Source organism: Notamacropus eugenii, chromosome 1, assembly GCF_028372415.1.
Source record: "Notamacropus eugenii isolate mMacEug1 chromosome 1, mMacEug1.pri_v2, whole genome shotgun sequence".
Lineage (NCBI taxonomy): Eukaryota > Metazoa > Chordata > Mammalia > Diprotodontia > Macropodidae > Notamacropus > Notamacropus eugenii.
In genome coordinates this window covers 210,957,790-210,981,080 of record NC_092872.1, presented here as the reverse complement: position 1 = coordinate 210,981,080, position 23,291 = coordinate 210,957,790, and the positions used below count along the sequence as shown (strand labels likewise).

At 39.4% G+C, this 23,291-nt stretch overlaps 1 protein-coding gene across 7 annotated transcripts in view; it reads right to left on the bottom strand.

Annotated features, from left to right (window-relative positions):
• Positions 1-23,291, bottom strand: part of PLCE1 (phospholipase C epsilon 1) — a 322,319-nt gene that overhangs the window by 5,352 nt on the left and 293,676 nt on the right. For 5 of the 7 annotated variants that reach the window (XM_072625626.1, XM_072625637.1, XM_072625657.1 and 2 more), the window contains 8 exons: positions 22,363-22,526; positions 21,403-21,664; positions 20,371-20,489; positions 16,949-17,077; positions 13,515-13,724; positions 12,073-12,231; positions 10,848-11,066; positions 1,781-1,993 (listed from right to left, as the gene is read on the bottom strand). In XM_072625626.1, the coding sequence (XP_072481727.1) occupies positions 1,805-1,993; positions 10,848-11,066; positions 12,073-12,231; positions 13,515-13,724; positions 16,949-17,077; positions 20,371-20,489; positions 21,403-21,664; positions 22,363-22,526 (1,451 nt within the window). In that variant the 3' untranslated portion in view covers positions 1,781-1,804. Of the gene's footprint in view, positions 1-1,780; positions 1,994-10,847; positions 11,067-12,072; positions 12,232-13,514; positions 13,725-16,948; positions 17,078-20,370; positions 20,490-21,402; positions 21,665-22,362; positions 22,527-23,291 lie in introns of those variants that run through there. The other 2 variants (XM_072625644.1, XR_011970818.1) reach the window with 2 other exon arrangements.

The window sequence follows — 23,291 nt, the reverse complement described above, 5'->3', positions numbered from 1 at the left end:
TATAGTAGAATTGTAGTTTTTAAAAAAAATTTAGCCATGTGAACAGAAATCCATGCATGTAATTTGCCTGAGATGTTTATTCAATAAATAGTGAAAAATTGTTAGCTATTTAAAATATGGACTTTTGGATGTAACCTGAAAACATTCCAAAAAACAGTTTTATCAGCTTCATTCCCAATAAAGTGCAGAATTATACTTCACTGGATGGATGTAACTCCTATATAAGTAAGTAAGTAACTTGAAGAGGGGTACCACAGGGATTTGGTCACTGATCAAGTCTGATTAAGTCAAGAAATCTAGCAGTATTTAAAAGACCCAGATATTTGTGAAAATGGAGAGGTACAGTCTGTCAACATTCACCCCACTGTGCCTGTCATTAGATTTGCCTCCCTGATGGCAATGTTCTCATATGATTTCAGCAGGTTTATGAAAAAGATTGCAACTTCCTAGGGCTGGAAGTCCCAAATATTGCCCAGGAGAAATTTTAGGTGGTTAGATGCTATAGAGCTACTATCTCACATGCATTATGTAATTAGATTAAAACTCTTCCCCTAATAATCTCAAGAGGATGCAATTTGTGAGCAGCATGTTGGATGCCCAAGTTATAGAGAGAAAATGAAATAGACAGTAGACATAGTAAAGACCAGGGGTATGTCTGAAGTTAGCTCACTTTATGGTGATCACATTTACACAGAGCTTTAAGGGCTTGTTACATACATTATTGCCTCTGATTCAGAAAACATAAGGTCTTTGAGAGCTGGGACTTTCTGGCTTTCTATGCCAGGGCCTCCTACAGTGCCTGATACCTAGTAAGTCGTCATAGATGCATGCGAATTGAACTGGTACTCACAGTGATCCTGGGAGGTAAGTGCTGTAGATACTACCCTCATTTTATTATATTGTATTTTCAGTGAACAAAATTTATTTTCTCTAACTCCCATCTCTGCTCTCTGACCTTTGGGGGGTAAAGAGTGCGCGGGAAGAAAAAACAAAACTCTTGTAACCAATGTCTAGTCAAACAGAACAAATGCCTGCGTTGGCCTGTGTCCATCACCTCTCTGTCAGCATACATTATCCCCACATGAGGAAATTGAGGCCAAGAGATGTTAAATGACTTTCTCAGAGTCAGAGGCAGGATTTGAACCCAGGGTCTTCCTGACTCCAAATCCATCACTATTTAATATGCCATTCTGACTCCCACAGAACACAACAGAAAGCCATGATTCCAGAAGCCACGCCTAGGAGACATCAGTCTGTACTATTCCTCCACTGACCCTGCTATAAAATCTCACAGAAGAACTAATGATCTGTAATGAAGCTCTAAGAACAGAATTAAGGTGGGGAGGAAATTGGAAAAAAATTTTTAACTGGCATAAAAATCAAAAGGATCTTATTCATAAGACAAAAATAAAGGAATAAGATGGCAATGGAAGTTCATTTGTCATCTCCTTTTTCAGAAAAGGACACAGAATTGGAGGGTGTAGTGACTTCCTCAAAGTCCCATTGAAAGTTCATACCAGAGCTCCTCAATCTGTTCTGGTTCCCTTTAGGCCAGTATTAATCTGAACGGTTAAATCAGGCAGCTCATCTGGACAATCTCAGAGTTTATTTCAAGGATAATGGCATAGGCAGTAAATGCATCTTTCCTATTTGTATTTATGAGAACTAGTTCTGTTTGTTGTCGTTTCCTTGAGAGAAAAAGGATACAGTACAAGCTGTGCCTTACAATCTTACTAAAAGGTCTTGCTTTAGCATGAGGGCCAGGAATCTGGAAGCATACCTGGATGGAACGAGCCAAAGGTGCTCATGGGTGGTGGTCTGTTGTATCATTAGAAGAGAAACTGCTCACAGGTTTTTCTTCCTTCACCTGGATGCTTTCTGCTACTGAAAGCTGAGGGGGTGACATGAATCCTCGATACTGCTTACCAGACTTGGTAAACTTCTTAAGTTCATTAGCAAAGGAAATGCCTTTTCTTTTGTCATCTCGAGCTGCCTAAAAAAAAACCAACAAACCCAACACTCAACCTTAGAAAGTAAAATAAAAATGCTCATCACTCTAAAATTAATTTTGAAAATACACTCATTCCATGTTGTTGAGGAAAATATTTTGACATTCGTTTAATTAAATGTGGTTTGAATCAGTATGCATATGAAGAATGGCAGTTTTCTCATCTCCTGCTAATGGCTTCTGATTAGCTCAGCAGCTTGGATATCACCAGGGGCTCCTGAGGACGTGCTTTTTTAAACTAAAGAATTACTTTCCAAGTTGGATGTGTTTCAGTTCCTCCAGTACAATGTCAGTCCATTGGTTGCTACACAGAGATCCTATTTAAAGTACCAGCAGTTAAATGAACGTTTGTAGGTAGTCTAAGAATGGTGTGATTCTTAGAATTCATTGGCTTTCTTTATGCTACCATCAATGTGGAAGTGGAAGGCAGGTGCACCCAACAATGGCTGTTCTGTGTGTTATGTCATGGGGTGCTTTCCTACTCCAGAGCCCCATTGGATGGAGGGGATCCTGGATTTTCGATGCTCTGGCAAATCTATCATACTGAAAAAGCTCTGAGTCTGTTCTTGGAAGCTGGTTATGTTTGTTTTCTGAGGACCAGCCTCACTAAGTCTGGACAGACTACAGAGTAATCTAGTCACTCGATTATGAATTGTTCAAGGCATGACAACTGATGAAACACAGAAAAACACAAACAGTTTTTAGTCCTGGGTGGTTTCCTTTTATTTGTATAGTGATGGTGGCAAAAGAGGTGGAAAAGAGGACAGATGGTGCTAAGGATCACCATTTTCAGACCATTTACACACATTAATTTAAACTCTGGTACTATAAATGTGAGCTCCTTGCCAAGTGACCAATGAATAAAGATAATAGTAGAAGAATTGAATTTTATTCATCTTGCTATTTTTGCTATAATGTGATTGGAAGATAGAAGGAAGCTGTTTTCCTCGGAGGGGTAAATAATGGAGTCTGATTTTATCATGCATTCAAAGGCAACAAGAAACATCTTTTCATCTGACATTTGGTGATCTGGTATTGATCATGACAAATATTTACAAAAATACAAGTACAAAAATAATTAACTGACACTTCAACATTGTTACTGAGGTTGAGGAAGTAGAGAAATTTTATCAAAAACTTGGTAAAACCCTTCAAATAAAATCAATATATACCTTAATAGTCAATGACTTCAATGAAAAGATATGCATAGTATGAGTTAGAAATGAGCCCAAAGACTTATAAACTATACAGAAACTTCACAACTTGGGTTGTGACTGAGGGGCAGAGAGAACAGGTGGTGAGCAATGCCTAAGACGAAGCTAGGGCAGCCCCGTTTACATCACCTGGCATTACTGCAGCCATGATAAGAGCTGCAATGGTGGGGATGAAGGACTAATCAGCAAGGGTTTATTTAGCACCTGCTATGTGCCATGCACTATACCAGGTTCTGGGAATAAGAGAAAAAAATTAGGCAATCCCTGCTCTCAAGGAACAGACATTCTATTGAGGCAGACAATGTTCATATATAAATATGTTAAGAATGAGAGAGAGACAGAGACAGACAGAGAGAGAACAGAAAAGACTTCTTGAAGGAGGTGGTGCTTGAGCTATGACCTGAAGAAAGCAAGGGATTCTATGAGGTGGAGGAAGAGGGTGACCTCTTCAAGATGGGTGCAGTCCTTAAAGTGGGTTTCAGGCGAAGACAATACCTTAAAAATCTCTATCTGCCCCAGGATGAGTTGATGGGAAAAAAGAAAGGAATGAACCCTGACTGCTGAGCTAGGAAGGGAGAAATAGCCAGGACTGGGTCTCAGTTTCTTCATCTAAGTGTAATATTTATTTTTTAAAAATAAATTTATATTGATGTCTTATTTTTTACATCACTATTTTCTCCCCATATCCTTTCCTCCTACCTCCCCCAGAGAATCATCCCATATAACAAATATATTTTAAAGAAGAAATGAAGAAAAAGGAACAAAAAAATTAGCAAAATTGATCAATGCAGTGAAAAAGTCTGAAAACACATGTAACGTGCCACCCCTGAGCCTCCTCCCCTTGCAAAGGAGTAGTGCAGGGGGTTTTCTCGGAGCTGTTTCTTCCTTCGAGCCACGCCTGCACTTTATGATTTGCAACGTTCACGTCTGCTCTGTGGTCATCCTTCCCATTTACACTGCTCTGCTCTCTCCACTCTGCATCAGATCATGTCAATCTTTCCATGCCTCTCTGTATTCATCACTGACCGTTTTGCATAGTGCAGTCATACTCCATTGCTCTCACGTATCACAACTTGTGTCACCATTCCCCAGTTGATAAAAGCAAGATTTACTCTCCTTCCAATTCTTTGCTACCACAAAAAGCGCTGCTATAAATATTTGGCGTATACGGGCCCTTCCTTCTTGTCAGTGCCTCCTTGCTATACTCCACACTGCTTCCCAGAATGGTTGTACTCACAGCTCCACTAACAATGCATTAATGTGCCTATTTTCCTACAACCTCACCAACATTGGCTATTCCCATCTTTCAGCATCTCTGCGAATGGGCAGGGTGTGAGGGGAAACCTCAGAACTGTTTGGATTTACATTTCTCTAATTGTTGGAGATCCAAAATATTCTTTCACATTGTTATGAGTTGTTTTTGTTCATTTCGTTTGACCACTTATCTACTGGGAAATGGCTCTTGGTCTTCTATGTATCTGTTAGTTGTAATCCTAGAAACCAAGCTGTCATCTAAGAAATTTGAAAAAACAATTCCCCTCCCCCTCAATTAACAGCTTCACCGTTCCAAGATGTATTAATGTTGCTCATGAAGAGCTTTTCAATCTCATGTAATAAAAGTTATTTATTTCATCTTAACTGCCTTTATCTCATGCTTGCTTAGGAATGTATCTGGTATCCATAGCTATGAGATGAACTGCTTCTCTCCTAATTGTTTTATGGTATGATATTTAATATTAAGGTCATATGTTCATTTTAAATTTGTTGTGAGATATGGTGTAAGATGTAACTCTAATCCTAATTCCTGTTGAACTGCTTTCCAGTTTTCCTAGCATTTTTTTTCCCCAAATAGGGAGTTCTTTCATAAGTAGGTTGTATTTTCTGATTTATCTAACATTGAGTTCTAATTGTTTCTATGTATCTTGTCTAGTTGGTTCCACTTATTTTTTAATACATGCCAGATGATTCTGAGGGCTATTGCTTTATAATATAGTTTGAGAGCTGCAAGTGCCAGATCTTTCATCCTTACTTCTTTTCATTATTTCCCTTGATATACCAGAGCTTCTAGAGATTTTGTTTCTCCAAATGAATTGGATGCTGCTGCTACTTATACTACTTACCTTACAGGGTCATTGTGAAGACAGTGTTTTGTAAATCATAAAGCCCTGTATAAGTGTGAACCACCTTAGACCTAGAAGGGACCTTAGATCTATCTCTCTAGTCCTAATTCTTCATTATACAGGTGAGGAATTTAATGCATAGAAGTGACATTCCTAAAGTCCTAAAGCTTATCACTAAGTGGAATGATAACTACAATTCAGGTGAAATAACTCCTAGTTCAGTTTCTTCATTTCTTTCCTTCCTCTTTCCCTTTCTCCAATGCTTTTCCCCCTACATCATGCTATTTCTCAATTCAAGTGTACCTTTAGGATGCCCAGTGGAGCAGGGCTGAAAAGAAGGATCTCTTCTGGGCCAATTTTTAAACATAAGCGATTTCTGCCATCTGGTGGTTGTATTGAAAACTAGAGGGTGGCAAGAGAGCACCAGCTCTACATGGGGATGGTTTGGTGCGTATGCTGAAAGCTGCCTTTTGAGGGACTGACCAAAAGTGAACTCGTTCCTTTGAATGACTCAGTCATTAAGTCTTTGCTTAAAGGCTTCCAAAGAAGGGGAACCTACTCCTCCTGGGGCAGCCTGTTTTACTTCTGGATAGCTCAAATTGCTGGGGTTTTTCTGCTTTAAATCAAGCTAAATTTGGTCCATTAATTTTCCCACTGCCTACTAGATTCTGCCTTCTGGGGTTGAATAGAACAGGTCTAATCCCTCTTTCACTTGAGGCTCATCTGCTGGAGGAAGAGATCTACATAGAGCACAGGGATGGTTTTGTTTTTACTGCTTCCTAATAGTGTGATTTAAGTGACAGCACAGGGCTATATTTTTATTTTTCTTAATTTAAATTTCATTTTATTTTTATTCTGGACTTAATAAATATCAAATAAAATGAGCATTTCCACGTGCCTTATAGAACGGTGAATTCAAATGAAACAGTGATTTTCCAATATATGGAGCTTCCTTTTCTTTTTAAGTATATAATGAATTCAGTATCTAATTTTAAAGGCTATCTTGCTTGTCTATGATTCTTTCTGATCTTCCTATAGTTCGTTTTTTGGAGGGTCTGGGGGAGAATTTATTCTTGTTATTAACATGATGACTTGTGTTTATTATTTCCTGAAAAATGAACTCACCCTGTATTCCTGGAATAAAGGCAACTTGATCATAAGTATATAATCTTTTCTGATATGTTGCTGTAGCCTGTTTGTTAATTAAAATTTTTTTTTGTGTTGATATTTGCTAGGAATATTAATTTGTAATTTTCTTTCCCCATTTTGTTTCTCCTGATTTGTGGATAAAGATTGCATTTGTATCACAAAAAGAATCTTTTCTTTCCCCATTTTTGCAAACAGTTTATATAATTTTGGAATTAATTCTTCTTTGAATGATATAATATGCTAGTCTTGGAGTTTTTTACTTTGGGAGTTCATTTATGCATTCTTCAAGGTCTTTTTTCTTAGATTGGGTTGTTTTAAGTATTCTGTTTCTTGCCTATTAATTTTATATTTTTGTACATTTTCAATTTAAGTAGTATGTTTTATTTAAATAATCATCTGAACATATGATTGGACAAAGGTTTCTAATAATTTATTTTATTTCTTCTTCATTTGTAGTGAATCTTCCTTTCTCCTTTTTGATGCCAGTAATTTGGATGTCTTTTTTTTAAAACAACAAATTAGATAATGCCTTATCTTTAAAAAGAAAAAAAACCCAGTCCCTTATCTTCTTACAAACTCAATATTTTTGCTTTCAATTTTGTTAACCTCTTGTCTAATTTTTCTGATGTTCCTATTCTGGTCTTTATTTACTTTGCTGGTTTTTGGGTTTTTTTTTTAGTTATAAACCTAATTTCACTGGTCCATTCTTTAATTTTGCTCAGCCACATAAATTTTACTTTAAGGACTGCTTTGGCTATAGTCCAGAAATTTTGGGACGTCGTCTTATTGTTCTTTTCTTTGATGAAAATGTCTATTGTTTTCATGATTTCTTTTTTAGAAACCAATTTTTTAGGATTAAATTAATTTTAAATTTTTAATTCTTTTTTGAGCAGCCCTTTATGAAACATACTTTTTTGTTGGATTATGGTAAGTAAAGTATGTTTACTATTTTTGCTGTTCTGCATTTGTTTTGTAAAGTTTTTTATACCCTGATATGTGGTTAGTTTTTGTAAAGGTGCCATGTACACTGGGAAATGTGGGTATTCTTTTCTATTCCTATTCAACAAAAACCAGTAATCTATAATATCTAACTTCTCTAAAAGTCTATTCAGGTCCTTGACTTCTTAATTGTTTATTTTCGGGTTAGATTTGTCTATATGTGAAAGGGATACACTGAGATATCCCCCACTACTGGTTTTACTATCTGTTTCTTCCTGTACCTCATTTAGGCAATCAAGTATTTATTAAGCATAAACCATGGGCTGGACACTGTGGACAGAAATACAATAAATGAGAAAATCTTTATTTGTAAGGAGCTTACATTTTAACTAGGGAAATAACAAGAAAAGTTCATGTGTGTGTAGAGAATAAATGCCAAGAAGTACCAGTAGTCTGAGAGGGAGGTCACTAAGAGCGGAGAGGCTCAGAAAGGCTTTACAGAGATGGTTGAATGGGATCTTGAAGGAAGGGAGAGATTTTGTGAGGTAGGCATGGAAAAGAATTCTACCCCAGGCACAGGGGACAGTGGGAGATGGAGTGTTATGTGTGAGCAACAGAGACCAGTGTGGACAGAGCAGTTGTGAAAGGCTTTAGAAGCTACGCAGAAGAGTTTACGTCTGATATGGGAGGCAGTAAGAAGCCACTGGCGTTGACTGGATTGGGGAGGGACATGGTCTTTATCGGCAAGTAAGGAAAACAAACACTCATTAATTTCCTATTCTGTTCAAATCACTGTACTAGGAGCAATTCAAAGTATTTGAATTCTAGGAGTATTCAAAGTCAGAAATGTCCCTGTTCTTGAGGAGTTTATAATTTGTTGCCTAACTTCATTATCTTTATGCCAGATCTTCCTTCCTGTCTCTTTCCTCAAACAAGGGCCAATTAATTGCCCAATATCTTCATTCACTGTTTCTAGTCCCTATGACTTTCCAGTCCAAAACATCCCTCCCTGGCCACGGATCTCTGTCTTGGATCCTTTGGACCTCTTATTCTAGGCACAGAATACTCAGTCATGAGCTGGTGTGGAAGGCCAGACTAGATGAGAAGCACAAGAGATCTGATGACATGGCGGAGCTGAATTATCCAATGAGGAAAAGAATTTTTGTTTTTAAAAAATGTTGTAGAAGCCCAGAAATCATCTTGGAGTTTTGTTTCAAGTACTGAGCAAAAAGGTGGAAAGTACTGAGGGAAAAAAAAAGATGTCCCAAGAATAAAGAGAGAAAACTGAGTGAGTGAAAAGAGATTTGTAATGATGCACGCTCTCTATTGGAAGAGTTCTTAATTTCTAATTCTTCAGAAGGAGAAAGTGTTCTATTTGAAGATGAAAAGAGATTATTACAATCCTATTATCTGTTTGAGGCTGCTGCTGGTGGTGACAAGAAAGGGCAAGTATTTCAAGAAGCCTTTTAAATAAGCACAAAGGAGAGCCACCAACTTGTCCTCCTCCAGAGAAGACCCATGCCCTCAGGCAGCCAGTTTTGGATGAAGCCACTGTTGAACTTGAGACTCATATGACACCACATTAACAATGTAATTACTAAGAGACAACATCATACAGTCATGGTAATGAAGCTGAGACAGGAGGCAGAATTCACCAGCCTCCAACTGCTATCTGCCCCTTTCTACAATGATGCAGCAGACCATTTGTGATCCATGCTGCCCCATGAAGAGTTATATTTGCTGCTGCTATTCAGATGTCTGTATTTCCTATAGAGTTTTTACATTTAACAGCAGGGGAATGGAGTCAATTAGCATTTAGGGAGTTATAATTTTCCATCTGAGGTGGACAATATGGAGCTACGGCATTTTTATATATGATTTATGTGTTTAGCAGAGTATTTTTAGTATGTTGTGATTTCGTAAGGTCAGTGTTAAAACAGTTTCTGTGTCTATGCGAAGAAAACCATCCACATATTAGCCTGTCACAGACTGGGGGGTGGGAGGGTAAGGCATCATTGGTTTTTGCCACAGATGCTGTTAGTTATTGTGAGTCCTTGGGGGTTGCAGCAATACAGCTGTGGTAGAAACAGATATCCCAGAGATATTACATGTCACACCAGGTGCATCTGTAGAATGCACAGTCTCACCCCAAACCTTGATGATTACAGTTGCAAAAAGTGTTGCTCAGGATAAAGTTTTGATTTAGTCAATTTACTCTGAAAAAAGGCAGAAAAGGATCAGATTCCATTATTTGTAAAGTTACTTGCTCCTTGCTCTCATTATTTTTGTTACACATTTTGTGTGTATTTAAGTGGTTTAGGCAACCCCACAACAAAAGGAGAAGCTACTGTAAAAATGAAGTGTTTGATATTCATAAAATTACTGGATATTATGCATAACAGTGAAATGAAAAACTTGTATAACTTTTTCAGGTTTTTTTGCTTCTGTAACATTTTAAATACTCATCTAAAATGTGTATTCTCTAAAAACAGTTAACATTTATAGTGTCTACTGCGTGCCAGGCGCTGTGCTAAGTGCTTTACAATTATCATTTCATTTGATCCTCACCGAAATCCTGGGAGGCAGGTGCTATTATTATTCCTGTTTTACAGATTAGGAAACTGAGGCAGACAGTAGTTAAGTGACTTGCCCAGGGTCACACAGCTAGTAAGTGAGACTGGTTTTGAACTCAGGTCTTCTGACTCCAGGCCCAGAGCTCAATCCACTGTGCCACCTATGTTTAACAAGGAGATAACTTGAGAAAATGACTAGTTTTGTTTAATGCTTTACACATTTTCATGAATATTCCAAGCATAATTGTGAAAAGCATATGTTTTAAAGTGAACTTCAAAAATGGAAAGAATATACTTTTTGAGGCCAGGGACTGGTGTGTGTGTATGTGTGTCTTAAGTGTTTAATAAATTTAATAAATGGTTTTCCAGCTCTTTTTTTCTAGCAGCAGGAAATAGCAATGATCCCCGAATTGAATAGAGATTATCGGCAATGTGGGCAATCTATTAATGGAAAACTGGGGGCACATCCTATAAAGCCCCACAAGAAGATGCTTGGGGCCAAAGACCGAAGGCATTCATCGGTCTGGATTAGGTAACAGCCTTTGACATCTGGAAATTCTGGAGGGAAGTGAGGCTATTGCAAGTCAGGAGGAGTGTGACAGCTGATGGTGGAAGGTCGAGCAGGCTCGGGAGCCAGAGGAGGTCACTTCACCTGTTCCTGAGTCTAAGGCTGCTTTTGTTTATATAAGGCTGAAACTCAACTTAGTTTAATATTTCTCTTTCCCTTCCTGTTACTCTTCCTTAGAAACTTTCTGCCCAAGTCTCCTTGTTCCCAGCCTCCATTAGTGATGCTTGTGAACACTGAACATTTAGCAAGATCACAGAATGTTTTTCTAAAGCTTACCTGAACCTGCTCTTTTAGTTTAAGGATAAATTTTCCTGCTCCCTTCCACTTGCTTTGGGCCTGGAATACACATTCCTGGTCTCCAAGGACCCTCTGAGAAGACTTGGGGGTGGAAGATTTCTTGTTCACAGGCTCCTTTAGTACCTCCTCCAGCAGCACGTAGTCACTTGGGTTGGGATTGCTCAAAATACTGTAAGAGTATTTTGCTTTGCACAGAGTCTGTAAAGATTCAACAAGCAATTTGACAAACATTAATTAGGCATTTGCCACTGAATCTTCAATTTATTCTGTCTATCCCTTGTCTGTACATAGTTGCTAGTCTGTTGTCTTCACCATCAGACTTTCTTTTGTCTTTCACTGTATCCCCAGGGCTTGGCACAGTTCTTGTATATAGTAGGTGCTTAATAAATGCCAATCTACCATGTGCAAGGTGCTTGATGCTAGTCCCTAGGGATATAAAGACAAAAAGGAAAGACACTTTTATGAAGTACCTTCTGTATACCAGGCACTTCACAATTATTTTCTTATCTGACCCTCTCAACAACTCCAGAAGGTAGGTGCTATTTATCCCCATCTTGCAGCTGAGGAAACTGAGGCAGACAGAAATTGAATGATTTGTCAGGAGGCATACAGCTAGTAAAGGTCTTCCTGTCTCCAAGCACAGTGCTTTACTAGCTGCCTTGGGGGAGAATACAGAAACAAGATGTTGGACATGTTTCTAACCAAGATCTCATAAGAACAAATTCTAGATCCTCAAGGCCATAGAAATCACCCACTTTAAAGACCCTCCCTCATTTTGCAGGGAAGGAATAAGAGTTAAGTGACATGCCAAAAGTTATGTAAGCAGCAAAGCCAGGATTCTCATCCAGGGTCTCTGTCTCTTAATTGAGAGTACTGGTCTCTAGCCTAAGCACCTCTATTTCATTTCAAACTCATAAAACACCAAGTGTGAGACAGGGTCTCATCCTAGAGCCCATCAGATGTAGGAATGTCCTCCACAAGGTCCCTAAAAAAATGTTATCAAGCCTCTGCTTGAATATTTTCAGGGACAGGGACCTCATTATTTTGTGCTTTTCTCAATAAACTGCTTCTTTCCAGTTTCCATCTCTTACCAGAAACCTATCATGCTAGGACTTCATTTATTAAATTAACCCTTAGTGTATATAGTTTACTTGGACCTCATCTCAGAAGGTGGGAAGGAAACACCTAGAAGGACGAAAAGTACCTGCTGGATGACCTCCTGGGCAGTGCTGAGCCGGGGTGCTTTGATGACTGTGCGGGGCTGTTCAGGGGAGACATCATGGACTTGTACAAAGAAGCTTTCATCTTCTGAACTCAAGGTCACCTCCTTCTCTTCCTGGAAGACGTTCTTCTCCTCTGGGTGCTGCGTACAAAGTGTGAAAAAGTGGAGAGAAAAAAATTACAAAGCAACATGAGGTAGTTAGTATACCTGGCTGTGAGTGCGGGGTTCTGCCAATTCTGAACTGCATGATTTGGGCAAAGGGCTGAACTTTATCACCATCAGTTTCTTCATCTGTACAATGGGCATGATAACATTTGCACTCTTGCACACAGGGTTGATGTGAGCTGTAAACTGTATATAAATATGAATCTAATGTGAAATTAGGTATATACATAAAATATGATGTAAACTATCACAAAAAAGGTAAATATCTTTTGGTTAGATTGAGAAAATGTTGTATATTGGTAATGTGGGACTACTGAAGGACATTTCTTACCTTTGAATGTGATTTCATTAAATATTTCTAAAATTCTATATAATCTATATATGTATACTTAAAAATGGGAAATTTGGATTACAATATCTTTGTAGAGGCCAGCTGACAAAAAAAAGTGGAATGGATGAACTACAGAAATCCTCACTCATTTTTTAACAACTGTGATGAGACTTGCCCACCGCAGCAAAAAAATTTGAAAAAAAATCTGAGATATTTTTGAAGAAATGGAATGTTATTCCTTTGAAGTACATTTTATAAAGTACATTTCATTAATGGACACTAAAAAGTAAAACAAGATGATTTCATGAAAAAATACGTGCATTCAAATGTATCATCAATGAAAGTATCTGTTAATGTATAAGAATTACAAAGCTCCCATTTCAAAGCTATATTTGAAGAAATATTACACTTCTGAGCCCTTGGCTTTATTTTAAACTAATCTCTCTGTACTCATAACAGCTCAGTGCAATGGGGAACTTCTGGGTGATGATCTCTCACTCCTTGTGCAGCTTAGCCCCTTCTCTGCGATTTATAGTCTTAGAAAGTTGTCTAGACCACTGAAGAATTAGTGACTTGCTCAGATCTCAAACCTAGGATAAATCAGAAGAGCACTTGAACCCAGTTCTGCCTATAACCAACTCATGTATTCACAACATGACTCCTTCCTCTGACATTGCTTGCTGTGTCTTTCCTAGGGAAAGTCAATCCATCTCTCAGTGGCCCTGGGGAATTCTTTAAGGTTTATAAGATGAAGGTAAGTTTTACATCTGAATCTGTAGAGGGAAGTACTCCACTGGGAGTTCTCTATACTGATGGAACCATACATCCCTACCAAAAGTCCCATAAACCAGGTCTGAATTACTGAAAAATTTTTAGTTGGCAGAGTTTATGGGATTTTTCTGTATTAGCTATTCCTGAATATACTTACTTCCTCCTGGACTTTAAAAATAATCCTTCCAACATAACCTTCTTCTGGGAACCAGCTGTTCAAAATCTGCACAATCTCTTCTTCTGGACTGATTATTCTCTGGAATGGCTGTTTCCTGAAGTCATTTTTTTCTTTAGATATAAAATATTTTTCTTCCATCAAAAAGCAATCTGTGGCGATGGGTATGGAACCTTGTGAAGTAGTCAAAATCTAACATGTACAAAAAAAAGACTGGTGAGACAGTCTAAATAGTTGATAAAAATCTTTTAATTCTAGATGAATCTATTCTTGTAGAGCACAAAATATGCCTGACATTTACTGCCAAGTTAAATCTCCTCTGGAGTAGTGAGTGCATCATTCCTTTTTGGAAGCTCTAAGCAATTTCCTATGACCAAAAAGGCTTGTTTACTTCTACTTTGGCCAGCAACACAATTTATTCATAATCCCAGGACAGCAAAACTCTTTTCCCACTGCTGGAATAACAACTCCTGTTGAGTTTTAATAACTTTTAGGGTTTGTCAACCCATGACCTTAGCCCTTTGTCATTGGAACTCTGCAGAAATGCTATGCTTTTGTGACAATGGCTAATAACCTAGTCCAGCCTTAACCAGGAAGTTTCTTTTTCTCATGATGGAACTACCCAATCATTTTTAAATGTTAGGTTGATAGGGTTAAATTCTCAGCACAAGCAGGTCCCTGGGAATTCTATATAGTACACTTTGATTACATTTCAGGGGATTATCCTCGTTGCAGACATTTACCTCCTCTCCTGTCCCCTACCCTTTACAGTCATATCTTAGAGACTGCTAATGGTAAGACTGAGCTGGAAGTAGATGAGGCTAGGTAATGGGATAAACTAATCTCTAGTTACTTTCCACTGATAAAAAAACAGAATGACAATAAAGGAAATATAGTCTGGCCTGTAGAAAGCCAATGACCTTTATATTAGGCCTATGGTCAGTTTAAGAATCAAGGTTATATCTACTCACTCGAGAGTAGAAAAGGGCAATAAAGATGGGAGAAAATAATTCAAGTGAAAACCAGTTGGGACTTGATAAGGGATTGGGAATTCCTGGCTAGGGAGAGATGAAGGGGACTTTATGGGAGGGAACAACATTGAATCTCAAGAAAAATCAGGTCAAGAGGTATAATGTGTGGCAAGATGGTGGAGCAGAAGCTGCAATCCATCCAAACTCTCCCAACATTCCTCTCCAAATAACTTTAGAATAATGCCTCAAATCAAAAGTCAGGATGAGACATTTTCCAGCAAAAGACAACTCAGGAGGTCCTCAAGAGAGGTCTGTGACTCTGAGCTGGGTGCCAGCTTGGAGCCCACATGGTGGCAACACCAGTGTAGGCCTCAGAAAGAGCAGCTTCAGGAACTCTCCTCCCAGAACAGGAAGGTTTAGACAACTGGACCCTCTGCTGGCCCTGGCCGCTTGTGCTGTTTAGCAACTCTGTTGCGCATCCATGGTTCTGGGTTACAGCTTCAGAGTAGAAAGGAACACTAGTGTTTGCAGCTGCAGGGGAGCAGGGACTCTTACTGGGTAAACAACAGTGACCATACCTCTCCCTGAATCACACTGCCTTAGAAGCACCCAAAAAATGCAGGCCCCTAGAAATAGCTCTGAAAATAGCAGCACAAAAAACCTGAAGCTTGAGATGCTGAATCTCTCTCCTCCAAGGTGAGCAGAGCCCTTCTTTAACATAAAGCTCAAAGTGAAGAAATAGGCTAGAAATAGCAAGAGATAGAGAAATTCTTTTTAAAATGGTAGACAATACAAAGTGCTTGAGAGTCGACCTACTGAGACAAACCCAGGAACTATACGGACACAATTATAAAACACTTCTCACACAAATAAAGTCAGATCTAAACAATGAAAACAACGTCAGTTGCTCACGGACAGGCCGGGTCAACACAGTAAAAATGACAATTCTTCATAGATTTGCTTATTCAGGGCCGTGTGAAGCAGCCTACCAGAAATCATTTTACAGAGCTAGAAAAAAACCATAACAATGTTCATCCGGAAGAACAAAAGGTCAAGAATCTCAAGAGAATTAATGAAAACAGACATGAAGCAAGGGGGCCAGTCACACCAGACCTCGAACCATCATCAGCACCGTCTGGTGCTGTCTAAGAAACAGAGTGGTGACTTGGTCCACAGTAATCTAGTTTGGGGTCTTTATCCCATTTTTTGAGACAAGAACTCATTATGTGGCAAAAACTGCCAGGAAAACTGGAAAAGAGTACAACGGAAACTAGGTCTATACCAATACCTCACTCCATATACCAAGATAAGATCAGAATGGGTACATGATTTAAACATTAAGGATGATACCATAAGCAAATTAGGAGAAAAAGGAATTGTTTACCTGTTGGATCTATGGAAAAGGGAAGAATTTAGGACCAAATGAGATAGAGAGCATTACTAGATGTAAAATGAACAATTTTTATGATATTAAGTTAAAGGTTTTGTACAAACAAAACCAATGTAAACAAAATTAGAAGGAAAGCAGAAACTGGGAAAAATCTTTCTGAATTTCAAGCTCTTATCTCTGATAAAAGCCTCATTTCTCAAATATCTAGAGAGCTTAGTCAAGTTTATAAGAATACAAGTAATTCCTCAATTGACAAATGGTCAAGCAATATGAATGGGCAATTTTTAGATGAAGAAATCAAAATTATATATGAAAACATACTCCAAATCACTATGGATTAGAGAAAAGAAAATTAAAACAATTTTTGAAGTTCCACCTTATATCTATCAGACTGATCAATATGACAAAAAAGAAAAATGATAAATGTTGGAGGGGATATGGGATATTGGGACACTAATGCACTATTGGTGGAATTGTGAACTGATCCCGCCATTCTGGGGAGCAATGTGGAACTATGCCCAAAGGGTTATAAAATTGTGCATACACTTTGATCCAGCAAACAACAAAACTACTACCACCTAGTGAGCTACATCCTTGATTTTTTTTTTAAAGGAAAAGCACCTATTTGTACAAAAAATATTTACAGCAGCTCTTTTTGTGGTGGTAAAGAACTAGAAACTGAGGGGATGCCCATCAACTGAGGAATGGCTGAACAAGTTGTAATACATGATTGTAGTGGAATACTATTGTGCTATAAGAAATGATGAGCAGGCTGATTTCAGAAAATTGTGGAAAGACTTATATGAACTATTACAAAGTGAAGCGAGCAGAACCAGAACACTGTACACTGTAACAGCAGTAGTTTGGCAGCTTGGACCTGCTGGATCTTACATTCTGCTGGCATAGAATTTGAGAATCCAGGGCCACCTTCACACGCGAATGAAGGCTCACAGGAAGACTTTGGGTGAGGTCACGCATGTGTGTGTCTGTGGATATGGATATTACAGAGAGATGAAATGATTAGATTTTCACAACCAAATGCTTAGAGAACTTACTTGGTGAAGAAGCTGCTTTGCTTTAGTCTCTTTATTTACAATGAAGATGGTAAAAGGCTCAGGACCTGGAATCCCATGTACGGTGACCTTGTATGTCTCCAGGCGTTTTCTTTCTTCTGTGCTGAACATCTGTCAGATAGAATATTTATAATGTTTGTGTAGCAATTCAGGTTCTTTTCTACTCTAAATAATGTAGGCTGTTTCTAGGCAATGTTTACAATTATTAGAATGCACGGTGCACTCTTCCCAATAGCATGTTCTTTAAATCCATTAAAACTGGAACCCATGGCAGCGAGCACCTTAAACACTGATGATCTTGTAGTCACAGCCTCTTTTCCTATTTCAGAGGGTGGGTCCTTCCTCTGAGCCCCTTTCGATCCTAATTGTTCATCTGTTCAATAAACATTTATTGAGTGTCTATTATGTCCAGGGTGTATAGTGTCAGTTACTTCATCGTCTGGTGCCCTATAGCTTTTCCCCTTCCTAATACTGCTTATGTTTCTTTTGTCTCTATTTTACACACAGCCATGAATGTCCAAGTTGTCTGACCTGTTAAATGGTGAGCTCCTGAACGTATTTCATTTGTTGGTCTTTGCATCTCCAGTGTCTGGCACACAGAAGCCGCTTGATAAATGTTTGCTGACTGATTCACCAATAAAATATAAAATACTTGAATGCAGCCTTACCCAGGTTCTTAGTGCTTCCCCAAGACCCCACTTGCTGGAGGAGCCTCTGCTGCTTGTTCCTGATGCTACTGCTACAGGTAAGAGAAGAAGACCCTCCTCACTGGCCTCTTCTCCTTAACAGCGTGCATCAGACCAGAATCCTTGAGGGACAGAGGACCTCACTTCAAAGTCCATTAGTTTGCCTTCCTTTTCTGTTCCCCAGATCTCCTCCCGTCACCCAGGCTGAGAATGCTAGCGGTGTTGGTGGAGAGGGTTCCAAGAATACTCCCACGCTAACAAAGGTGTGCTTTGCCCCAAGAAGAGAAATCTTCTTAACTCTGGCTTTCCATGATACTCCTCTCTGTGGATTTCCTTCTTACCTATCTGGCTCAGTCTTCTTGGTCTCATTTATTTGATCATCACCCAGTATCCCACTCCCCAAGTGTGGGTTTGTACCAAAGCCCTGACCTGGGCCCTCTCCTCATTTCTTTCTCCAATCTCTTAATTATGATCATTATGCAGATGTTTCCCAGATCTCTACATTTAGCCTACATGTTTTTTCTGAGTTTCTTTTGAATACCTTTGGGTACCTTTTGCATATTTAGACTTGGTTGCGCATAGGCTTCTCAGATTCAACATGCCCAAAGCAGGACTTCTATCTCCTCGAACCAACCTGCTCCTCTTTTATATTACCTCACCATTGTCACAGGCATTACCATCTTTTTGGTCACCCACTCAAGATTACAGCAGTGTGATCCTCAACTTCTCATTCATGGCACATGTGCAATTAGCCCCAAATTCAGATGGTTCTACTTCCAAATAATCTCTCACATCTATCCCCTTCTCTCTACTCTGTGGCAACTTCCCTTGTTCAGAACATCATCAGACTATGTTTGGGCTGGCTGTCACCATCCTCTACCTCCCTAACAGCGCAGAACTGGGCCACACTTCAAGGATATTAGCAGCACCATGCTGCTGCTGCTCTGTGGCTAGGAGAAATGGGGCTTTTGGACAGCAGAACACAATGTTAAAGCTTGAGGACATCCTCTGCATTGTTTCATGTCCCACACTGGCCCCCTACCCTCAGTGAGGTAGGGGGAAAAGGAGAAAAAGTGCTATTTGAGCTCAGCTTTGAATGAAACTGAGAATTCTAAGAGGCTCAGGGGAAGAAAGAAGGCTGCATAGGCACAGGGGACAGTCTATGCAGGTACAGAGACCCTTCTGGAGGAATTGCCGTGTTTTGGTCCCTGGGCTCCCCAGGGTAATTTCAGGCATCTTTACTAATCCCAAGCACGGAATTGTGGTGAAGAAGGAGGGCCGAGTTGTATTTATCTTTTCATTTCCCCCAGCATTTACCAGTGGCATCTGCTGAGTGTTTTAAAGTTTGCCACATGCTTTGCAAACATTATTTCACTTGAGCCTCACAAGAACACCTTGAGGTAGGTGCTAAATATATTATTATTCCAATTTTACAGACAAACAGATTGATTCTCAGAGAAGTTAAGTGATACCCTCATGACTACATAGCAGTGTTAGACACAGGGGCAGAACCAAGGACTTCCTGATGCCAAGCTCAGAACCTTCTCCATTCTATCATACTACCTCACTGCACATGCTCCAAAAGAGGAGGCCTTTCATAAATGTTTGTTGACTAAATAATTAAATTAATGAATGAATCCACTACTTAGAAAGGAAAAAAAAAGAGGAAAGGGAGGGACATTTGCCTGAGAAGGGAACAAGGGACATAAGTACCAGGGTGAGGAACCACCTAAGCCACAAATGAAGAGTAAGAAATGTAACTAATTTTCTCCTCTTCTTACTGTTTCCATTAAAGCAGGTTCACCACCTTCTCTTAGAGTTGAGGTACAGTGTTCTCTGAGTTCAGACTCTTTGCTCTTACTGACTTGACTGCCAGGACTCTGGCACAAGAAGCTACAACAGAAAGTTTAATGCATTCTTCTTGACTGGAGGGCAACACTGCTTCATGGACAGAGAGAGTATGGCTCAGACTGATCTCTTCAGTCAAATGCAAGGTGGGGTCTTGGCTGCTGAGTCCTGGCTACCACTTCTTTCCTTGGCAGCTTGGGAGCTAAGGATGTGGTCAGGTAGGTCCTTGGCAGGTGCTTCAGATTCTTAGACTACTGACAGCCCATGACTTCTAGAGCCAGAAGTGTGTCCGAGATGCGATCCAGCCCCCTCTCTTTATGGCTCAGTAGACTGAAGTAACTTGCCCATTGTCACAGAGTCAGTATCCCAGCTGGGACCTGTTGCTGGTATCACAGCAGGTAGAGCCCAGGGCCTAGAGTCAGGAAGACTCATCCCCCCATGTTCAAATCAGGCCCCAGATACTTCTTACCTCTGTGAGCCCAAGCAAGTCACTTAACCCAGTTGGCTTTAGTTTCCTCAGCTATAAAAACGGGGATGGTGAATGACAGCACCTCCTTTTAAAGGTTCTTATGAGGATTAAATGAGATAATAGTTGTGAAGCACTTAGAATGGTATCAGGCACACAATAAGTGCGATATAAACATTAGCTATTATTATTGTCATCTCGATTGGTGATGGTTCTCATATACCCTGTCTTGCTCTGGGTGATGGACAAGCAGGTGGAAGTCAAAGAAAGAAGTGTGCATGTGTGTGGTGTATACATATGTGAGAGAGAGGGAAAGAAGGGCAGTGGGTTTAGGGCAAGGGAATAATGCATAAGCATTAAAAGAAAGCAATGAAAATATGACATAAACATTTGAGTTTAGTTACCAAAGATGCTGCCACAGCACTGCCACTGGAACTTTCTTCCATCCTCCTGCTGCTTATGAACAAGCTAGAGATTTCTAAGACTTCATTATGTAGATTTCTCAGCTGAAGATGCCGATATCCTAAAACAACACACAACTGGGTGAAACCTGTCCACCACACATTTATTCCTGTTCTGAGCCAACTCTCCCAAGGCAGGAACCCCAAAGAAAGTATAGAATGACTTGTTTCTTGATGAGATAAAACAGTTACACTGCTTAGCCATGCTGGGTGTGAGTTCTGCCATTCCGATAACTAGTGCCATGCATTAGCAATTAATTAGCCTTTGTTATCCAAAAGGAATTAATATGCTTTCAAAAGTTCCTAATATTCTCAAAGAAAAAAATAAAAAGTAGAAAAATCCGACTGCTTTTAAAGTTGGCTGGGCATTTAATGTTTCCGTTTTCTAAAATAAGCAACAATGCAAACTATGTCATCTTCTAATAGCTTTGATAGCATCAAAAAGCCCCCAAATATAAAGTAATCCTTTGGAGTGCCATATGCTGAACTTCCATGAAGCTCTGTGGGAAGGGGTTCTTGTAGTCTGGCCTTTTACATGAACACAGAGAGGCCCAATGCAGCTCTTTGCTCCCTTTGCTTTTGGGGCTTCTCTTTTAGACTCTCTACCTAAAGTTATTGCTAGCCTCCAATACCCTCTCCAGCCCTGGCTGTGCTTTCAATAGTAGCTTAATAATTGTCTCTGGTTCCACTCAGCCCCACAAGGTCATTTCAAGCCACCCTGCACAACGCTAGAACTTACAGGGAATGGAAGGGGGGTGGGGGGACTATGGTGTGAGGGGGAGGAGGGAAGCAGGCATTGTGGAGGAGGGAGCACTCCCTCCACCGCCCTCCAATCCCCTCCTAGTCACATTTGCAAAGTCTATTGCACAGTCTTTAGAAAGGCCACATTCTGCAAAAAATATTGCAAATATATCAGAAAAAATTTATTTAGAGATGTACTTGGTCAGTGTTTAAACAAATGAGATTTTCTTCTACCTCTTTTTAAAGCCTTTAGTGGAATGATTCTTTGGGCAGTTACTGCTGAACTGTTGTTTTCAACAACCGCAAAACGAAGAAATACAAGATCTTCAAAATGAATTCGGAAGAGAAACTGTTCATTCCACATGGGGTTAAGAGTATTTCGATGAATGGGTTTAGTGCGGAAATGGCAGCTATCCAGTGGCATTCCCAGGACATCAATTTCAATACACGGACTTCCTGTGCTGTTGCTAGGACACACATTCTGACCAGAGACAATCTGATGTAAAGAGAAGGATCAAAGTCACTAATAATTGAAAAAACACCAAACAAAGCCCCTCATCCAAATCTGCATGTGAATTAAAAAAAAAAAAAAAAAAAGGTAACACCCTGCATAGGAATTGATGAGGTGCACAGGACAGGGAGAGAGGCTTTCTGATGAGCCTGCTAGGCTTACTCAGCCTTGCCCTACAGAGATTAAGGACATGCACCACAGCACCTCTGGGCGGTGTGCGCTGAGGCTTCATAGTATGCTCCCTTAGGGCTCCATGCAATTCCTTCCCTGGCTGGATGTAAGGAGTCACAAAAAAAAAAAAAAAAAAAAAAAAAAAGGCTGTGGGAGTCTTAGTCTAGGGTTTATAGAAAATGGGTCTGGTTTTGAGGGTGGAATGAAAAAATTTAATCTTTTGGGGTTCTACCAAACTTAGTCTGGGAAACCTGGAAAATAGCTCATGTGTAGGTCTTCACAGATTTGAGTAAAACAGTCCCTCAGAACCATACAATAAAGGACATTGTAGTCTATAAATAATCCATACAATTCTCTTTCCTAACCAGGGAATTCTACTTGCTTATCAGGGTTCTAAAATCCTCTTTGGAAGGTACATCTGACAAGCTAAAGTCTTAGGATGATAAGTTTGTTTCCCTTAAATTCTCTAAAAGAGGATTTAAAACTCCAACTTCATTAATAAAAATACTTACAGTTAAAGAATAGAGAGCAAGCTCCATGTTGTCCATCTCTCTTTCCAATGGAGAAAACTGCCGGTACATAGCACAATTCTTGTCCCATAGGACAGGAGGTTTTAAAACATAACCACAGCCACCATTCGCTTCAAACATTGCTGCATTTAAGTGTAAGGGGAGATCTACAAGATTAAAAATAAGGCCCCTAATAAGATACTAAAATGTGGATAAAGAGAAGTCAATCACTCTTGTTAAACGTTTGTATGGGAATGGCCCATATCCCACATCTGTCTTGTCATTTCCCAGTCATGTCAGGAATGCATCGGATTAACTCGAGGGCCTCTGAGGACTATTCTAACTGGGAGAGTATGGGATTATATTTTAACATTAAAATCTCAGGACAAAACTCTCAGGTTACACCACAAGTCTTGGTGTCAGAGTCACTTCAAGTTGCCAATTCTAACATTTTTATGGAACTGACTGTTCCTTGTAACACTCTTTTGCCAAACACAACACTAATTGTGGAACCAAATTAGTGATGCTAGGTAAGGTACAATTCTTCTCTAATTTTACTTTCATGCCTGAAACAGTTTTGCATTCTGCACCATTTTTTTCCTGAGATTAAAAATGGTAAAGTAGTATGCATATAATCAGCCCTCCAGGTCAGCGTGAAACATCTTAGAATTGATTTACCCACAAAGGGCTTGTCACATGTGCTCAACCTTATAAGCATCCTGAGAATAGAAAGAATAACTGGTTTCTTATTTCTTACAAATTAATTTTAAATTAACTCCCACTAGTGGGCACAATAATTCAAATACTAGATAGAAAGAACATTTTAAAAAAAGGAAAAAAAAATCAAGACTGTCAATTCTCATCCATAAGCCCATAAACTTCTATTTTGGAACTCAGCTTGGCACTAGGTGGCACAGTAGATAGAGCCTGGG